Genomic DNA, 20,966 nt, shown 5'->3' on the forward strand with positions numbered 1-20,966 from the left:
GGAAAGGAGTCCATGACATTCAGTGGAGGTTCTGGTGTGAGTAAGGGCTTCCTGAGTGAAGCAGACTAGCCTGGATTGAAGGGTGCAGTGTTACATTTCAGTCATTCATAGCAATCAACTTATTCTGTGTTTGTACAGCACTGAGCACAATGGGGTCCTGGGCCATGACTGGGGCTCCTATGTGCTACCCTAATAAAAAAATAAATAACCATGATAGTATAAGCAGGAAAACTGGTTAGAGTATTTTTCCCTCAGCTCACTTTTCATGGAAATGCTGATTGTTTACCAAAAAACTAAAAACCTAAAATTTTCTGCTGAAAATGAAAAAATATTTTGGCCAGAAAACAAAACAAAAAGAAAGAAAGAAAGAAAGAAAGAAAGAAAGAAAGAAAGAAAGAGAAAAATTCAGCACAGCAGTGTTTAACATCCCCAAAATATTAGTGCAAAAACCAATTTTTGGACAAATTTTTTAGCTTTTCCAAAGAAAGTTTGACATTTTTTGAGGAAAGCACACAATTTGTCTATTTTTTTTCTGTTGTCAAAAACCCAATTTTCCTTCCAAAACGGTGTTTTGGCAGTGAATGTTTGACTGGCCCCAATGGTGAAGGGTGAGCAGAGAGATCTGATGTGATTTTAGAAAGGTGGCTGCATCGCATCTGTTGTTTGTGCCATTGACACAAAAGACCCAGCAGTAACTCCCCTGAGTCAGTCATTTAAACGCTCCTCACAGATGCAGTCAGGGGAGACACAGCCTTGTCCTGAAAAGGTACAAATATGAGCAAGCATCTGCACTTCAAACGGACCATGTTCTTCCAGATGAGATTGTGGCATTTGCACATCACTCTGTGGATACCTGGGCTCTTTATGGAGAGACTCCTAGTTTTGAAGAAAACTCAGAGAGATTAAACTGAGCTGTGGGACCTTACTACTGGTCACCAAACTGAGAAATAAGAGGCCATTACTTCAAGCTGCAAACATCTAGGAGCTTTAGGTAAGTGCTATCCCCCTACTGCTCCTGCTTAGCACAGATTTTATGCCTTCCATTCAGAACTCTCAATTTTTATTAGCTTTTGGAGAGGGAAGGGATAGCTCAGTGGTTTGAGCATTAGCTTGTTAAACCCAGGGTTCTGAGCTCAATCCTTGAGGGGGCCACTTAGGGACCTGGGGCAAAAATTGGTCCTGCCTAATAAAGGCAGGGGGTTTGACTCAATGACCTTGCAAGGTACCTTCCAGTTCTAGGAGATTGGTATATCTCCTATTATTTCCTTATTTTTTTATTGATTTAGATTTTTATTTTGCCTCAACCCCACCTTATTTTTCATTAAGCAACCTATTGTAGTCTATATACTATTCTATATAGGTTTTTATACCTCACTCATCACTGTTGTATCTATTAGAAGTCAAGGCTTAATTCTCCACTGCTTTCCAATATGTGTAGTCATTTTCATATGTGTAAAGTGACTGTCTCATCTCCCTTCTTTCTTTCATCTCTAAGCTCACTGACTGCAATGCCTCTCTTCCAGTACTATCCTAGACCATCTCCAATCTGGCTTCCATCCCTTGTACTCCATTGAACCCCCTCTCACTAAAGTCTTCAATTGCCTCTTCCTATCCAGATCTCACTATCAGTACATCATCCTCATCCTCTTCGACCTGTCAGCCACTTCCAAAAGCATTGACCATGCTCGTCTTGAAATCTTGTTCTCCCTTGTTCTCCCTCTGTCCTCTTCTGGTTCTCCTCCTATCTCTCAAATCGCTCCTTCAGCATGTCCTTCAATAGATCTCCCTCATCCCCACTCCAGGTTTTTGTGGGGCTACCACAGGGCTCTCTCCTTCGTCTCCTTCTCTCCACTCTCTCACTTTATCTCTGGGTGATCTCATCCAGAGATAAAGTTTCTTGAAAACATCTATAAGAGGTGGCCTTTCCTATCCCTCCACATCCCTAAAACTCTTATCCAAGCTCTCATCATCTCACACCTCAATAGCTGCAACATCCTTCTCTCTGGCCTGGATAAATGCAGTCTTTTCCCACATATATACATTCAGAATGCTGTTGCAAGGATCATTCTTTTAGTCTGTCACATTGACCTTATCAGCCTTCAATTTGTTAGGCTAACCAAGCCAAGCCCCTTAATACTCCTTTTGTAAGGTAGGTTCTCCATTCCTTGGATCATCTTAGTACCTGTGACTGGGACTTGGGCACAAATCTGCCTTTGCAAATTGACTTACAGGCTCCTATGTTTATTAGGATGCATTGGAAATTGCAACCTCAGGTGATAACATTATATTAAAGTTTAATGCTATGACACTCACATTATATTATACTGTTTGTTTAACTAGATACATCCTATGGCAGATGGAGAGTGGGGAAATCAAACATCAGTCACAGAATTTATCCTCCTGGGATTCGGTAACAACTCTGAGCTGCAGACCCTCCTCTTCCTGCTGTTTCTCATGTTCTATATTGTGACCATGGCTGGAAACATCTTCATGATTGCTCTAGTTGTGGCTGATCAGCATCTTCACACCCCCATGTACTTCTTCCTCGGGAACTTGTCCTGCTTGGAGACCTGCTACAGCTCCACCATCCTGCCCAAGATGCTGACGAGTCTCCTGACTGGGGACAGAACTATTTCATTTAGTAGGTGTTTCATGCAATTTTATTTCTTTGCTTGCCTTGCTGGTACCGAGTGTTATCTCCTCTCTGTGATGTCTTATGATCGGTATTTAGCAATATGCAAGCCACTGCATTATGTTGCCCTTATGAATAGCAGGTTCTGCCTCCAGCTAGCAGTTGGATCATGGATAAGTGGATTTATGGCTAACTCCATAACAATATATTTCATGTCACAATTAACTTTTTGTGGTCCCAATGAAATTGACCACTTCTTTTGTGATTTCACTCCTATCATAAGACTCTCCTGCAGTGACTCTCATTTAATGGAACTTGTGGCTTTCATTCTGGCCTCCATATATACACTGCCTCATTTTATATTAACTTTGATGTCCTATGTTTGTATCATGATAACCCTCCTGAGAATCCATTCCAGCATAGAGAGGCAGAAGGTCTTTTCCACCTGCTCCTCTCACCTCATTGTGGTGACAAGTTTCTATGGAACCCTGATCATTGTCTACATGCTGCCAGATGCCACCATGCTGAGAGAACTACACAAACTGTTCTCCGTTTTCTACACAGTCCTGACTCCCCTGGCCAATCCCTTCATCTACAGCCTGAGAAACAGAAAGGTCAAGGAGGCCCTGAGAAAAGCTCTCAGGAAATTTTTGGCCTTACAAGAATCCAGAGATTCCAAGCAATTTTTCTAAGGAAAATTAAAACAGTGTGAATCTGAGTTGTTTCAGAGCAGCACCTGTTTGGTTCTTGAGGCTCTCCTGCTCTGGCTTTTTGTCTAATCCTGGAAGGAAAAGAGCACGTTTTGGGTTTATGGGTAGGTTATAACTCACACTTGGACTCGGGCTACCTGCTGCTTCTGTTGGGATGTTTTTCTCATCTCCATATGAAACATTCATGATGCACCACATCCTCTTTCCAAGAAATTAAACTGATGTATCATGGCAGACGTTGTCTCACCACCTACCCAACCTGCAGTGTGCAGTGGGAGCATGAGCCACCAGAACTTCAGCTGCTATGAGACACCATTTCAGCATTTCAGAGTTGAAATATGTCTTTCTGTTTCAGTATGGTTGGAATTATTGTTATAGATATTACAGTAATATTGTTATAGTGATACAGAGTACCCCCAGTCACTAACTGAAATTCCTTTATTAAATCCAAAAGCTAAATTATGTTTTTATAATGGCTCTAGACATGTCTAGAAACCTAAATACTAAGTAATTACTATACCCACCTGTCATAAACAGATAGTTAAGGGTTAATGCTTCTTTTACCTGCAAAGGGTTAAGAAGTTAACCTAGCCTAGCTGACACCTAACCAGAGGAACCAATGGGGTAACAAGATGTTTCAAAAGGAAGGAGGGAAGTTTCCTTTGTTTAGAGTCAGTTTCAGTTTCAGTGGGAGTGAAAAAGATCAAGGAACCAGCCTCTTATCAGAGTAGTAAGTTTTAGAAAGGAATAAATAGGTTTATTTTTATTTTCTTTTGTAACTTGTCTTTGTGCAATTAGGGGAGTAATCAAATTTGAGTATTCTTGTGTGTACTAAGGTTTTTGCCCAGGAGAACATCCTGTGTTTTAAATCTGTTGTCTGTGAGATCAGCTTGTATGCTGTCTCCCAGAGGTTTTTTTCTTTTCGTTAGCAAAATAAGTGTAAAGAGGCCTTCTCTTCTGAACACGGACTGGTGCACCCAGGGGCAATTCCAGCTTCTTGGCTTCTGTAGATGTCTTGTACATGGACTTGTCTTTATGTCTAGGCTCCCTGTTTTAAAATCCCGCTCACAAAACTATGTGTTTTTATACACAAGGCCAAATGTTCATTGGTGAAAGTTTTTCAAATAACCCACCACACAACAGCTCATTTCTAAAAGGCTCTTGTTTTAGGGACTCTATGATTGGTCTAACAACTGCATTCTGTGACCTAGCTGTAAAACAACCTCTGATTGATACACCAAAAGGAGGGGCTAGCTCCCCAGGCTCGCCACCCAGAACAGCTATCTATCATTTCACTACCGACAGTCGCTCAGGTAGGATGTATCACTCTGCATGTGTCCAGTAACACAGACTCTTACTGCTTTATTTTTCTTCTCTTTCTATTCTTTCATAACCTGCCTTTACTATCCTCTTTCTTCAATAACTTACCTCTCTTCTTTCAAATTTTCTTTTTTCTCTAAACCTTACTCAAACTCTCTTTTTTCGTCTTTACACTCTCTCACACTCTTCTTTCAACCTTTTTTTCCCCATGTATCCAAGCACAAACATACACAACACTTCCCTGAGTCAAACACATACATATACACATTTTTTTCAAAATGGCCGACGGCAACGGGGTGGGAAGGCGAGACATAAGCCATAAAAGGGGCATGGAAACCTGTCAAAAATGCATGGTGATGAATACTATCAAGAGTTATACTACTCACCCGGTAAGGTTGGGCTCTAATTGGGTGAGCATTATCTGTGTCAATGGAGTGGTATGCACATTTGGTCTGTCCTGGGGTGGCTGAGAACATGGGTGTGAAAATAGTGCACAGCCCCTTGATCTGCTGTCACTGAATACGTCCGAGGGTCATAGAAAGCTTCACCTCTCCCATGCCACCATCACTTTTTCCTTCATAGTAGACACCTTCAGGCCACTCAGCGTTATCTCCTCTCTGGTCTGAAAATTGAAAAACCTTTAATTCTCTGGAATAAAAGGGCTTTAGAGAATTAACATGATACACTTTAGGCTTTAGGCTTGAGGTGGGTTTTTTTAGGCTATGCTATAGTTAACAGCTCCCAGGTGCTCTTGGACCGTAAATGGCCCTTCCCATGATGCTTCTATCTTATGGGCCAGGAGCGCCTTTAAGACCATCACCTGGTCCCCTACTTTGATTGAATGCTCTCTGGCATGTTTATCATACCAGACCTTTTGCTCTTTCTGAGCATCTAGTAGCTTCTCTCTAGTAAGGGCTAAAGAGTCTTGGAGGGTGTTTTGTAGGTTCTTTACAAACAGGGGCAGCTCTAGGCACCAGCAAAGCAAACATGTGCTTGGGGCAGCCCATTTGCAGGGGCGGCAGGGATCCAGCATGGGAGCTGAGAACCAACAGGGGGCCCTGGGAGCTGTAGTTCCTTGGTTATCTCCCTGCCTATAGAGCCAGCCCTGGAGCAGGGAAAGAACTACATTTCCCAGCATTCCCTTGGCCACTACCGACAGGAAAGGAAGGGGGAGGAAGTGAGGTATCTGAGACCTTATGCTGCAGTCTGCTGTGAATGGAGAGCTGCACTGTGAAGGGTAGGGATACATATTTTAACATTCAAAAAATAGGACACTCCACAGGGATGGAGGTAGCCTCCTCCTGCCACCATCCACTCCCTCCAACTGCCCCCCACTGAAACCCCAACCCATCCAACCCACCTGCTCCCTGATCACCCCCTGCCCCTACCGGCCCCCCAGGATCCCACCCCCTATCTAAGCCTCCCTTCTCCTTGTCCCCAACCGCCCCCTCCTGAGCCCCACCCAACTGCACCCCAGGACCCCACCCCATACCTGTCCCCTGACAAACCCCTGGGACTCCCATGCCTATCCAACCGCTGCCTGTCCCCTGACAGCCCCCCCGAACCCCTGACCCATCTAACCCCCCTTCTCCCTGCCCCTGACTGCCCCCCCAAACCTCCGCCCCATCTAACCCCCCCCCCCACTCCCCGTCTCTTGACTGCCCCCCTGGAACTCCATACACCTTCTCCAATCCCCAGCCCCCTTACCATGCCACTCAGACCAGCGTGTCTGGCTCTGCACAGCACCAGACATGATGCTGCATACATGCTGCCGTGCTCCCCCACAGAGCCACAGCCCTCCCCAGCACCTGCCTTTCAGATTTGAACACCTCAAAATTCAGGAGTGCTCAAGCTCAGTTTGGGCAACTGTTACTTCATTTCTCCCAAATCAAATATACTGATCCACTCTAACTTGCTGTAGAAAAAGTAGGATAAAATTGAGGAAGAAATGGTTCCCAGTTATTATTAGGACTGGAATTGTTATTTTCAATAGCCATTGCCTTTTTGTTTGTTTGTTTAATAGGAAGACGGTGATATTGCATAGGCAAATCTCCCATAGAAAGAAAGATGGAACAAAAGAATAATAAAGGCACCTCAACTTTTCCTCATGTATGTAGGACAGTCTTATAATGTGCATCCAGATATCCTCCAATCACACAAGCTGAAAATTGTTCCACTTTACTGTAGTTCTGTAAACATATGGGAACCAATCCTGTCTGTGTTCTGTGCACATCTAAAATTCCTGCTGAATGACCTGCCCTGGGAGTGAATTACCAGTGACCCAGGGCTGCAGCGGAAGGAAGGTGCAGGTGGTGGTGGCGGGAGAGCCCAGGGCTGGGGCAGCAGGAGGTGTGTGGGGGGGGGCAATGGTGGGGGGAATGGGGAGCCCAGAGCTGGGGCAGCAGGGGAGTGCGGCAAGGAGCCCAGGGCTGGGACGGGGGGCAGCCAAACATTTTTTTGCTTGGGGTGGCAAAAACTCTAGAGCCGGCCCTGTTTACAAAATCCAGAATGTTAGTTCCTGGAGAACGTGTAAACCTTTCCCATTGCTGCTTCACTAACTATAATGGCCCCTTAACCTTGCAGCTATACACAAGTTCAAATGATGAAACGCCCAAACTGGGATGTGGTACAGCCCTGTAGGCAAAGAGCAACTGCTGCAACACTAGGTCCCAATCATTGGAGTGTTCATTTATGAATATATGTATCATCTCCCCCAAAGTTCCATTAAACTTCTCCACCAGACAATTTGTTTGATGGTGGTAAGGGGTGTTAAGGGGTGGCACCATAAAAGGCAAGGGTATAACCATGGTGGAAAGTACCAAAAAAGACCATAACTCAAATTGCACCCATATCAGGCGAGATTGTAAAAAAACGCTGGAAAGTACCAAGAGACCCTAGCTCTTTAATTCCTGATATGGTCACTATTATCCAAATATGTGTGACTTAATTCCTAATATGGACATCATTACTTAACTATGTGTAATTTATTTGCGGTTTTAAGCTTTAAAAGCTCTTATATGCTTTGCTTCAGGGGAGCAGTTCCAATAGCTGCTGCCCCCAGAGCCTTGGTGTGTTATCAATAAACGGGCCTCAGGCTGAGTCTCTGAACTAAAAATGATGCATAGGTGAATTTTTCCACAACAACATGAAGACTATAATTAGGAACTATCTGAGATTGCCTACCTCTCAGAGATTCTCATATGCCACGTCATAACTGTAAGTGTTAAAGAGCAGACTTCTGTTCTCAGCGACACTAGTGTAAATCTGGAATCACTGCACTGAAATCACTAGAGAGGTCTGGGCTTTACACTGATGTAAGTGAGGTCAGAAACTGGCCCAATATCTTATTTCATCAGCAAATCCTGAGTACTGCTAAGCAGCCCCAACTTCAGCAGACACAAACATCACACACATAGAGACACACAGAACTGAGGGAGTTCAGCATCTCTGAATTTGCTCCGTACATCTAGCTAGCTGTCATTTCTGAGGTGCCTAGAAGTGTGTTATCTAAACATCTATGGATGTCTTATTTGTGCCAAAAAAAGTAAAGTTAGATCTATTGCAGAGGAGAACAAGATACTGTATCTTCTAGAGTCTGAGGGAATCATACCATGCTAAAACAGACATCTTCCTCCCCATTTGTGACAGTCTCATTCCTCCTCCGGCTTCAAGCCATTGCTAAGAATCAAATAACGGTAACATAGAAATGTCCATGTATTCCAAGGCTGAAATACTGCCTTGGACCAATATTGGAGGAACCAAACCCCAACAGAAGTAATTTAATGACACAAACCATGCTACATACATGCAAATACAGATCTTTATTCTCCTACAAAATCCACCTGCAAGGAGTAATTGGATCACACCCATGGAGATAATTGTTGCCATATAGCCTTCAAAGGATCTTGGGGTAAATTTTCCTGAGGTGCCATCCTGAGATGTGGGCTTACAGCAGACACTTCCCTTCCCTGGTGTCATAAACAGATAGGTAAGGGTTAATGTCTCTTTTACCTGTAAAGGGATAAGAAGCTCAGTAAACCTGGCTGACACCTGACCAGAGGACCAATAAGGGGACAAGATATTTTCAAATCTTGGTGGAGGGAAGTCTTTTGTTTGTGCTCTTTGTTTGGGGGTTGTTCGTTCTCGGGACTGAGAGGGACCAGACATCAATCCAGGCTCTCCATATCTTTCGGAATCAGTCTTTCATGTTTCAAACTTGTAAGTAATAGCCAGGCAAGGCGTGTTAGTCTTATTTTTGTTTTCTCAATTTGTAAATGTTCCTTTTTGCTGAGAGGATTTTATCTCTGTTTGCTGTAACTTTGAACCTAAGGCTGGGTGGGGAGGGGTTCCTCTGGGTCATAAGAATCTGATTACCCTGTAAAATATTTTCCATCCTGATTTTACAGAGATGATTTTTTCCTTTCTTTTTCTTTAATTAAAAGTTTTCTTTTTAAGAACCTGATTGATTTTTTTTCTTTCTTGTTTTAAGATCCCAGGGAATTGGGTCTGGACTCACCAGGAGTTGGTGGGGGAAAGGAGGAGGGAATGGTTAATTTCTCCTTGTGTTGGGGGTTGGATCGGTATCACCAGGGACTTGGTGGAAAAGCCTCAAGGCTATCCAGGGAGGGGAAACTTTTGGGGGGACAGGGAGTGTGTCAGACACTGGAATTCTGGCTGGTGGCAGTGTTACCGGATCTAAGCTTGTAATTAAGCTTAGAAGTGTCCATGCAGGTCCCCACATCTGTGCCCTAAAGTTCAGAGTTGGGAAGGAACCTTGACACCTGGCTACTCCTGCATGTTCAGAGTAAGGCACAAAAATAGATGTAGGATCTAACTTCCTCCTGGGAGTACCAACTACTTATCATAGAATCATAGAATATCAGGGTTGGAAGGGACCTAAGGAGGTCATCTAGTCCAACCTTCTGCTCAAAGCAGTACCAATCCCCAACTAAATCATCCCAGTCAGGCTTTGTCAAGCCTGACCTTAAAAACCTCTAAAGAAGGAGATTCCACCATCTCCCTAGGTAACCCATTCCAGTGTTTCACCATCCTCCTAGTGAAAAAGTTTTTCCTAATATCCAACCTATGCAGAGTTATAGCAGTGATAATGCTAGGCCATGGTTTCTTGTAAGTGTTTTTAGAGTACCTTAAATTGACTGAGTCAAATATCCATGGATTTTCAGAATTCAAGGCCAAAAGGGACCATCACAATCTAATGTGACCTTCTAACTGTCTGTGGCATTTGAGACCACCACTCTTATCACTGGGGTAACTCAGTAAACAGCCATGAGGACAATGTAGTGACTCAGCATTTATACTGGTGAGCAGGACATGGCCAAAGCTAAGGGCATGAATCTCACGATACCAAGCAAGAGAAGAACTGACAGGGAGGAGAGATGCTGCACGGAGTATGGAAACTCAACTACCCTTTCATATAGATAAGTGTTCCCATTTGTGTTGGTTAGAGCTGGTTAGATTTTGAGTTTTCAGTGAAAAATAGAAAACTGAGATATTTCAATTCAGAAATTCCATTCAATGACAGATTTAAAAGTAGCCACTCTTCAACAACAACAAAAAAAATAATCAAAAACAGACTTCAAAAAGAAACTGCAGAGCTCCAATTAATTTGCAAACTTAACACCATTAATTTGGACTTGAATGGGGACTTGGAGTGGCTGGCTCACTACAAACACAATTTTTCCTCTCTTGGTATTGACACCTCATCAATTATTGGGAGTGGACCACATCCACCCTGACTGAATTGGTCATCATTGGTTTTCCACTTGTAAGGTAACTCCCTTCTCTTCATGTGCCAGTGTATATGTATGCCTGTATCTGTAATTTTCAGTCTATGCATCTGAAGAAGTGGTTTTTTTAACCACGAAAGCTTATGCCCAAATAAATATGTTAGTCTTTAAGGTGCCACTGGACTCCTCGCTGTTTTTATGATTATCTGGTTTGACCTCCTGTATAACACAGGCCATTGAACTTCCCTGAAATAATTACTAGAGCAGATCTTTATAAAAATATCCACTCCTGATTAAAAATGGTCAGTGATGGAGAATTGTAAATTGTTCCAATGGTCAATTACTCTCATAATGTATGCCTTATGTCCAATCTGAATTGGTCTACCATCAACTTCCAGCCATTGGATTGTGTTAGACCTATCGCTCCTAGACTGAAGAGCCCATTATGAAATATTTTCCCCATACTTATAGATGGTAATCAAGTCACCCCTTAACCTTCTCTTTGTTTGGGTCATGTTTTCTAATCTTTTAATCATTCTAATGGCTCTTCTCAGAGTCCTCTCCAATTTATCAACATTCTTCTTGAATTGTGGGCACCAGAACTGACTGGACACAATATTCCAGCAGCAGTTGCTCTAGTTCCAAATATAGAGTTAAAATAACCTCTCTACTTGGTCTACATTGCAGAGGACGTGGGGGAGATTCCCAAACCTGAGCCATTCTTTTTAGGTGACAAATACGAGGAGGTGGCATTAGAAGAGGTTGTGATGGGTACCCCCCGGAATGCCATCTGGAACTGAGGTACCACGAGCCCTCTGATCCACCAGCCTGGGCTCCCTCTCACACTATACTGCTGTGACAAGTTGCAGACACGCTCCCAGATTTGCACTTCCATCAGCATACACACAGGTAGGGATATACCCAGCTGCAATTACATGCAGGCTCTCTGACCAGCCACTGCATGTGAACTAACAATAGAGAGGCTGAAGCCAAGGTAACTCAGCTCCCCAGGCATGCAACCTTTCTGGAGCATAAACCCAGAATTATACTGGCTTGCACTGCACAGGGAACTGTACAGGGAAAGCTCATAGAGTTCGCCCCCCCCATCCCCCCGCATATGCAACAGCATCTCTGAGCTAAGATTCCCATGCAATTCACTCCAAACTCACCGGTTTAGATTAAAACATAAAATAAATGTATTGACTACAAAAGATAGATTGTAAGTGATTATAAGTGATAAACAGATCAAAGCAGATTACCTAGCAAATAAACAAAAATGCAACCTAAGCTTAATATACTAGATAGATTGGATATGAATAGCAGATTCTCACACTAACTGATTGTACAGGCAGACTTATAGATTCTTAAGGGACAAGCTGCACTTACTTTTATGGCTGGTATCCCCAGGTCTTTCTTACAAAGGCTAGAAATCCCTTTAGCCTAGGTCCAGCACTTCCCCCAGTTCAGTCTTTGTTCCTCAGGTGTTTTCTTTTGTGGGGAGTGAAGAACCCCAGACAACGTCATTCCCTGCTTTATATAGCTTTAGTATGTGGCAGGATCCCTTTGTTTCAAAGTTTGGTTCCCAGACCTGTTTGTGGAAAAATACTGGCATCCCAAGATGGAGTCCAGCATCATATGGCCTCATCATATGTCCTTGAACAGTCATAGCAGCCATTACTTGCAGGCTGTCTGTAGTGTTCTCAGGAAGGCTCAACAGGTGGAGGATAAGCTTCTCCTAAGGCCTATTGTTTTTTCTAATGGCCCATTACCCTGAACAGGCCCTTCCCCACCTGCTATCTAGGCAGAAAGCATCTTGTCTAGTGGGCATTAACCAGGTGTAATTACATTTGAAGTACAGATACATAGTCAGTATTTATAACTTCAGATACAAAAATGACACATGCATACAAATAGGACAATCATATTCTGCAATTCATAACTTTTCTAATGACACCTCACATGACTTATCTTGCATCAAATACATCATAATTATACCATACTCTTGTCTTAATAATATCACTATGAAGAATATGTGGTGCAGTGTCACAGGGTCTACCCCAAGCCCCTTCTTGTGTGGCTCTGAGGCTGGGTCATGCAGCTGCAGGAGGGGTGAGAATTGCTGCTGTCTTCCTCTTGGCAGTTTTAAGATCACTCGGGATAAAGCAAAGAAAAGCAACACATTTTACATTTCTGAAAGGGCAGGTATTTCACTCTTTTATTCTCATAAACCAACCAAGAGATTTGCTTGCAAGTTCTTGGAAAATTCATCCACACTCACAGAATAAGTACTGTAAGTGTGGGGGCCAATTCACTGTATTCTTCACTTGTTAAAGTGGGAGCAATGGCGGGGGAGGGCAAGTCTCAGGTATTTCCCTCCAAAATGTGTTATAGAGCCAGAGGTCAGCCACACCCAGACTCTGCCCTTCTTAAACTCCTTAGTTTAAGAAATCCAGATCCTGCTAGTCTGGAGTTTAACAGGTACGCTAAGATAAGTTAGGGCTCCCCTAGGAGTGCTACTTTGCCGGATCATATCCCAGTGATTGCCCCATTACATATATGTCTGTTATCTTGAAATATCTGTGTTCTTGTAAAAGATAAAAAATCTAAGGACAGCTGTCCTCAAGGCTTTCTTTACCTCCTTGTTTTTCAGGCTGTATATGAGTGGGTTGACCAGTGGGGTTAGGGCTCCATAGACAACAGAGAGCACTTTGTGCAGGTCCCTCAATCCCTCAGAGCCTGATAGCAGATACACAATGACTAGTGTCCCATAGAAAATTGTCACCACAATGAGGTGGGAGGAGCAAGTGGAAAAGGCTTTTTTCCTCCCAGTGGTGGACGGGATTCTCAGGATGGCAGGGATGATACAAACATAGGATGCCACTGTTAATAGAAATGGAGGCAATGTGAATATGGAGGAATGTATGAAAGCAGTAACTTCCAGCATGTGGGTGTCACTGCAGGACAGTTTTATTATGGGGCTAAAATCACAAAAGAAATGGTCAACTTCATTGGAGCCACAGAATCTTAATTGTGACATCATAAATATTATGATGGCAACAGACATAAATCCACTGATCCAAGACCAGGCCACTAGGTGGAGGCAGAACCTGTCATTCAAAAGGACTGCATAATGTAGCGGTTTCAATATTGCCAAATACCGATCATAGGCCATCACAGATAACAGAGAACACTCAGTGGTTAACAAAGAACCAAAGAAATATAACTGTGTGATGCAGTCACGAACAGAAATGGTTCTGTCACCAGTCAGGAGACTGGTCAGCATCCTGGGCAGGATGGTGGAGCTGTAGCAGGTCTCTAAGCAGGATAAGTTCCCCAGAAAGAAGTACATGGGGGTGTGAAGTTGATGATCAGCCACAACTAGTGCAAAAATGAGGATGTTCCCGGTCATGGTCACAATGTAGATAACTAGAAACAGCAGGAAGAGAAAGATCTGCAGCTGAGGGACATTCCCGAATCCAAGGAGGATGAATTCTGTGAGGGACGTTTCATTTCCCTGTTGTTTTCTTCCCATAAGTTTCATCTAAGGAAAATATATAAAAAAAATCCAATTTATAGTGTAACTTCCATTTCAATAAACTCAACTTTTTAATTCTGGTTTCTTACTGCTGGTTGCAATGTCAATAGTTGAGTCAAGACTCCAGATGGCAGAGGCATTCTTGGTACATTTTTTGCAAGTGCCTATATTAAATCACTTTGGAATAGTTCCTATTGTCTGGTATCTCTAAGGCAGAACACATCTCCCCTTCTGCGTCCTTAACATCCCTGTGTATTACTTTAACCACAATGTCTGAGATTACCAGTGGAGATTAAGGGAATTAAATGCCACTCACTTGGCTTCAAATCAAAATACCAATCATATTCAAATGCTGGACTCATACCTCTTTTACCTATATTTACATTGCAGAGTCCAGCAGATTCCAATGGAGTGGACACTAGAATTGGATCCCAGAGACATTGGTTTTATTGCTTTCTCATCCACTCCATGTCCTTGGGCTTGTCACTTCCCCCCTCCAGGCCTCTGTGCCCTCCTCTATAAAACAGATGATGAGGATGGTACCACTTACCTTTTCTTAATATGATTTGAGATTTGTGAAACTAGAGCTCTACAAATGCTCAATTGCTCTTGTGTAAAATTGACTTAATGATACTTAAGACCAGGGCCGGCTCCAGACCCCAGCGTGTCATGACTGCGGACGGTTCGCTGGTCCCGCGGCTCGAGTGGACCTCCCACAGGCATGCCTGCGGATGCTCCACCGGAGCCGCGGGACCAGCGGAACCTCCGCAGCTGCGGGAGGTCCACTGGAGCCGCGGGACCAGTGGACCCTCCGTAGTCATGCCTGCGGGAGGTCCGCTGTTCCCGTGGCTCCGGTGCACCTCCCGCAGGCATGACTGCTTGGGGCGGCCAAATTCCTAGAGCCGCCCCTGCTTAAGACAGTTTACAAAGTTCTTTAATAGCTATGACAATTACTGCAATATAACAATGCTATGTTATCATACTGCTATGAGACCATGCATATCTTTGAATAAACTTTCAGAGGAGAAATTAAATATAACTCACAGTTGCATCAAACTTTTATATTTTCACCTTAGTTTCTGTAGATATGGCATCGACTCTATGTTTAACAACACATTATTTTTATACATTTTCTCCCTCCTCCCCTCATTTTACTGATATACCTCTGAAATCTCTCCTAAATGGAATCACACAGTATGTTTATTTCTCTGCAAGGATATTCACCATTCTTTCCGACAGCTGTTCAACACCTAAAATTTACTGGCAACATTTTCAAGAAATGCCTAAGAGACAGATTTTGAAATATATTCATCCACCTTAACTTGTGGATAGGCACTTTGAACATTTTAAACATGACACAGAGCATAATCTGTATAGCTTGATTTTGGAGGTCTGCCAATGTCTGCTTGGATATGGTTTGAGGAATATGTCTTTGTCCAGTTGTTAATTCCAGTTGGTTTGATGAATGCCATTTCTATTTGCAACCATCTCTCTGGATGGGATCATCTCTTTTGTAGAAGGAAACCTATAACAGGTTGTGGGTAAGATATGCCTGGAAAGCAGTGAGAACACCATCAAAGGCCATCATCACTGAATGGCTCACCCCTGGTGAAACAAGGGGAGTGTTGAGAGGCCCACATCTAGGAACAGTGCACAGTCACTACCTGGATCCAGGAAACTCAGTAAAACATGGGATTGAGAGGTCAGATTCAATCACAATGGTCCAATGTCCATTCTGAGTGGGGGATTGGACCAGGAGGTTACACTTGCATCTAAATTTTCCCCTTGACTGAAACTCAAAACTGCCCCACTAAAGAAAGCCACGGGAATATTTAGTAATCCAAAGAATGGAACAGATCCTTCTGGTTCTAATGTCACAAGGCTTCTGGTGGCCATTAGAGTTTTTCAGCTAACAATCCTGTTTTCACTGTTTTTATTGTTTGAACCTCACCTTTTTTTTGTAACCCCATTGCTGCTGCTGAAAACACAGATAGGATGGGAAGTTGGAAATATGATGTAGTGACCTAACTTAGGTGGAGATACGGAAAGATGTTATTCATTCATTCAGAATAACTGCAGAGATACTCTGGCACATAATTAATACACATGCTAAATAAATAAATAATTGCCTAACTCCTATTAATGTCCCCAGCTCCTACAGTATCAAAACACACAGCTGGAACCCAACATTTCAATTGACAAATAAACTCTTGGGAATAGTTTCACACACAAATGTATTCAGGTGTGTTTGTTGTGGTCAGGATAACCCTGCAACTTTCCATTGGGTGCAGGAGTATAACTCATACACAATGGGAACATGGAATGCAGGGTACGGGCCCACCCAGAAGGAAATTAAGCCAGCCTGGAATTTTGACTTACTCCAGAATGAAGGGGCTCAGGTTTTGAAACAGTTACAGATGTTTTAATGGGATTTATTCCTCTAATTGCCATAGAAGAAGATGTTCAGTGGCAAAAATAAGGCAGTTAGGTTGAAATTCCAAACATTGTCCAGGACTGACTCAGTTGAAATTATAATCTATGTAATAAATTCTAGGACTGTCATTCCGTGTGTCAGTCTGAAGTTTCTAAGCCTGAAAATCAAAAAGGAATCCTCCAAAAGGTGGAAACATGGACACATTTCTATGGAGGAGTACGAAAGAATATCACTGGTGTACAGGGACAGAATCAGTAAGGCTAAGGCACAAAATGAGTTGCAATTAGAAAAAGACATCAAAGGAAATAAAAAGAGGAAGTAAAAGTACATTAGGAGCAAGAGAAAGACAAAGGAAAATGTAGGTCCTCTACTTAGCGGGAAAGGAAAGCTAATATTTGATGACATCAAGAAGGCTGGAAAATTCACACAACCAGCACATACAAGAACCCCAAACATCTGTCAAAAGACTAGAATGTCAGTTGAGTCAGTGTGAAGTGATGGAAGTAGATGCAAGAACATTAAGAGCTCTCTTTGTTTAGAATATCACCAGGTTCATTTATCACCGTGCTTCTCTGTTGATTAGTGTCCAGTTTTTAACTTTTCAGCCACTTTTGGACTTTCTAACACATATGACTTTGAGATAAAGGTAATAATTGGAGATATACCAATCTCCTAGAACTGGAAGGGACCTTAAAAGGTCATCAAGTCCAGCCCCCTGTCTTCACTAGCAGGACCAATTTTTGCCCCAGATCCCTAAGTGGCCTCTTCAAGGATTGAACTCACAACACTGGGTTTTGCAGGCCAATGCTCAAACCACTGAGCTATCCCTCCCTCACTGTTCTATGAGATGCACTCATGGAACAGTGCAGGCTTCCAGCTACTTGTGAAGAAGTAAGCAGATTGTCTCCAGATTGCTTGGCACAGTGACTTTGCTGACCTGGCAGCTAAATGGTAGGTAACATTTCAGAGAAGAGGGACCTAAGAGAAATTTGATTAAATTAACTCTAACTTTTAAAAAAACCCTTTGATTAATCCCTACTGGATGGAATATGAAATGTCACTCTCCTTTCCCCTCCCTGCCCATTCTTCCCCCTTCTTTTCCCTCCTCTCTCATTTATTTACCTTTCTGTTCTTCTGCTTTATTTTATTTTTTTGGGGAGGCTTTTGTTCTCCACTTCATTTTGAGGAAAAGAAAAATACAAACAAATAAATAAGAAATGTACACAGTTAAGAGTACATTACAATTACTGAGTTAACATTTAAATAAAGAAGGATTAGACGTTTAAAGGAGTTTAAAGGAAACAATTGCCCTCTCACTTACCCTAGTGTAAACTTGCCCTGATGTCAATAGAGATGCACTGCTGTAAAACTGCAATAAGTGAGAGGCGAATGACACCAAAAGAGAGGTGACTTCTTCTTTCTCTTCAATTTTGTAATGCCCCTATATAAATTCTTGCCTTGCACATTTGTCACATTCACAGCACTATTCCCCATGGCTGAATTGCAACCACCTATATCTGCTCTGATGACCACATGGGAATTCTCACCAAAACGTCTCTGCTGTGATGTTGCCAGGCAACCAGAGCTATTCTTTAGTTACAAATGGAGACAGAGGTCAGCTGTGAATGATGCAAAGTTTCTGCTTGTCGTGGGGTGGTTACCTGGTCCAGCCCTGACAAGGTAGAAGCCAGCCCTGGGAGAGTGTAGGGTCTAGGAGAAAAAGCCCAAGCTGACTGGGGAAGGAGCTACACCTGGGCCACGCCCCAATCAGGGCAGCTGGGCCTTATAAGAAGGCCAGGGCAGCAGAGCACAGGCTTACCTCTAGCTGTGGAGGGAGACTGGCTGGGCTGGGCTGGGCTGGGCTGGGCTGGGCTGTAGGGGAGTAAGACGGTACCTAGGTATGAAGCTGGGCTGGGGAAGAGCAGGGGAGCTCCAGGCTGGTGACTCCCCAGGCTGCAGGGCCTGGTTCCAGGCCCATAGAGGTACTGGGTGGTAGAAGAAGGCAGCAGGTCAAACTTCCTTGCCTGTGATGAGTGGCTTTTATACTGCAGTCTGTCCAGTCAGCAGGGGCTAGGTAAGGACTGGCAGTAGCCCAGAATGAGATGGGGGTAATGGATGGGGGCTCTCTGGGGAAGGGAGACTTACAGAGATTGTTGGGGTATTGCCAGGAGGCAGCACACCAGAGAAAATGGACACTGGAGTCTGGGAGGGACATGGTGGGGGGGGCAAGATGTGGCAGATCACTGGCCTGCAGAGGGTGCTCTGGGCTGGAAATCAAGCTAATTCCCTGAGAGACCAGTGGGAGGCGCTGCAGGGATGAGTCCACACACACTGCTACATCTGATATGGGGTGGGTTATAGAATGGACAGCTTCAATCCGCAAGGTCCGGAAAAGCTGAAGGGGAGGGGGGAGGTCACTTGGTCATCAGAGAAAACTGCAAAATGATCATAGGTCCCTAGATGTTGCTTTGCAGTGACTGTGCCTGGGGGTGGGGCGTGTCATGTTGCTGTAGTGTCCTGGTGAGACATCATACGGACACAGATGTTAACAGTAGCCAGCATGCTGAGCATGCCTATAGGTGACCCTCTACTATCCTCATTTCAGAGTTGGGAGCAGATCCATTCCTGCCTTGGAGTTAGACCATTAAGTTACTACTCTTCTTTAGCATTTTAGGATCTTCCTCGGTCTTCCTGCATCCTGGAGGGAAGGGAAATGGTTCCTTTCTATTCCCTCCACCTCTCAGCCCTTTGTGGGGTCCAAGTCTCCCCCTATCAAGTGTGACTAGTTCAGTGTTGTACACTATGGCAGGTAGGAAGAACAGGGCCCCCTGGGTGGGAACTGGGAGGAGCTGTTCTGTTTCCTCAGCAATCCTTGTCCATTCTCACATACCACACTCAATAATGGGGATTGTTCCTCTTTACCAGCCAGGCATTAATCTGCCTCAATTCTGCCATGCCTCTTCAATATGTGCTCCCCATGGCAACCATGCATAGCAATCCCTGTAAAAGTCAATGCCTAACGTTGGGGGACTTAGTGAATTCCTATTCAGGCAAAATTCCACGGGTTAGTGGGCTACTGATGTGAGTCACAATGCAGACTTAGGATTCAAAGACAATTGCATTTTGATTCCCTGTCCCAAACCATGTCTCCACACCTAATGTAAATAGTTTTATAGGAAAGATTGGTCACCACTCAGCTCTAGAAACTTTCCCCATAGCTGAGTACAATTGGAAATGCCATGCATATGCCATGCTGGCTGCTGGCCTTCTTTTCTTCTCATATCAGTATCAGATGTTGATGAAAAAAAAAAAAAAATAAAAAAAAATAAAATTATGCGCATTTGCACTCCAGATCCTGTTTCTCTCTAGTATCAGCAGCAAGCAAATACAGCTGCCTGCTACTAATTCACATGGAAAGATGATATTCCTTTAGATCAAGTGGTAAAGGCCTACGGTGATTCAGGGTTCAATATTTTTGGCAGGGCTAGCTAGTATCTATGTACTCCATATGTACATCTGTCTTATGTGTAAATAAATTTTCATTTGACAATTGAATTTTGAGGGGGGGTTGGGGGGGTTGGGAGGGAGGGGAGGACAGGAAAAAAAAAAAAAAAAAAAAAATAAAATTGGTGGGGTGGTACCAGATGAAGATCAAATGATAAGCAAAAAGAATTTTACTTAAAAAGGAAAAATCAAAATCAAATCAAACAAAAACAAAAAACTGACTGTAGAGTCCTGGGCAGAGTAGTGGGGAGTCACAGTGAAAATCAAAATCAAAAAAAAAATAAAATGATGTGATGCAGTTGAAGGGAAGGCTAAGTTACTTTGAGAGGTATTAACAACAATTACTAGTAGCACTGCACTGTGATTCAGCTGCAGTACTGTGTCCAGTTCTGAGTGCCACATGTAGGCCTTGCTGGAGGCCTTGGTATAACTAACAGTGTGAACCAAAGTCTGTGAACCAGAGAAGGCCTGGCCTTGGCAAATAGCAATGCACCAGGTATTAGTGAACACCAAGTAAGCACATTGCTGACCTGAGAAGATGGTACAAGAACACCCAGAGTTCAAGTAACTGTGTAAGCACATTCCTAGAAGATGGTACAGAGACACACTGACCCCTCGTATGATAAAGAAAGAATGACAGGATAGTGGAGGAGGATGTTTCATCGGAGCTAGCAGTTACAAGGTACAGGATAGTAACACAGTGTATGGTGTGTAATACATAACTTATTTGTATAAAAGGAGAAGTCACAGGAGGGGCCTCTTTGTGCCAGCCTAAGGGACAGGATCCTGGCATCTTTATTGAGCCAGTGTCGTGAGCATACGTGTGGTAGTGTACATGTAACCATTGAGCAGGGAACTAAGACTGTGATTCATCAAAAATAAACCTGGCTGAGTAACTTCACCAATGAACTGAGCCTGTGGTCTTTGTTTATGAACAACATCAAGGTCTGATAAGCTGCATTCCCTGTTAGTGTAGCTGATGTCAGAGCTCCAGACACAGCAGCACTCAGCGGCTTTAGCACTGCAGCTGCAACACCACACTTTAAGAAGGATGTGGATGAATTTGGCAGGCTGTAGGCTGGAA

The 20,966-nt window shown here is 43.4% G+C and overlaps 2 protein-coding genes across 3 annotated transcripts; one reads left to right on the forward strand and one right to left on the reverse strand.

The window, feature by feature from the left end:
• Window positions 1-2,349: 2,349 nt before the first annotated feature.
• LOC120379929 (olfactory receptor 6B1-like) lies at window positions 2,350-3,324 on the forward strand. The gene has a single exon (XM_039497443.1). The coding sequence runs from the start codon at window positions 2,350-2,352 to the stop codon at window positions 3,322-3,324; it is 975 nt and encodes a 324-aa protein (XP_039353377.1).
• A 9,164-nt stretch (window positions 3,325-12,488) lies between these two features.
• LOC120381320 (olfactory receptor 1020-like) lies at window positions 12,489-18,044 on the reverse strand. Of its 2 annotated transcripts, XM_039499526.1 has the most exons (3): window positions 17,700-18,044; window positions 15,896-15,973; window positions 12,489-13,950 (listed from the first exon to the last, which is right to left on the reverse strand). In XM_039499526.1, the coding sequence occupies exon 3, from the start codon at window positions 13,948-13,950 to the stop codon at window positions 12,973-12,975; it is 978 nt and encodes a 325-aa protein (XP_039355460.1). In that variant the 5' UTR covers window positions 15,896-15,973; window positions 17,700-18,044; the 3' UTR covers window positions 12,489-12,972. The 2 variants fall into 2 exon arrangements, with proteins under 2 accessions (XP_039355460.1, XP_039355459.1); XM_039499525.1 differs by lacking the exon at window positions 15,896-15,973.
• Window positions 18,045-20,966: the final 2,922 nt, after the last annotated feature.

The sequence above is a fragment of the Mauremys reevesii genome, linkage group 13 (genome assembly GCF_016161935.1).
Source record: "Mauremys reevesii isolate NIE-2019 linkage group 13, ASM1616193v1, whole genome shotgun sequence".
NCBI lineage: Eukaryota > Metazoa > Chordata > Testudines > Geoemydidae > Mauremys > Mauremys reevesii.

What these genes read in the sequence shown, in the direction of transcription:
- LOC120379929 (XM_039497443.1), top strand. Translation starts at nt 2,350, where the DNA reads ATGGCAGATGGAGAGTGGGGAAATCAAACATCAGTCACAGAATTTATC.
- LOC120381320 (XM_039499525.1), bottom strand. Translation starts at nt 13,950, where the DNA reads ATGAAACTTATGGGAAGAAAACAACAGGGAAATGAAACGTCCCTCACA.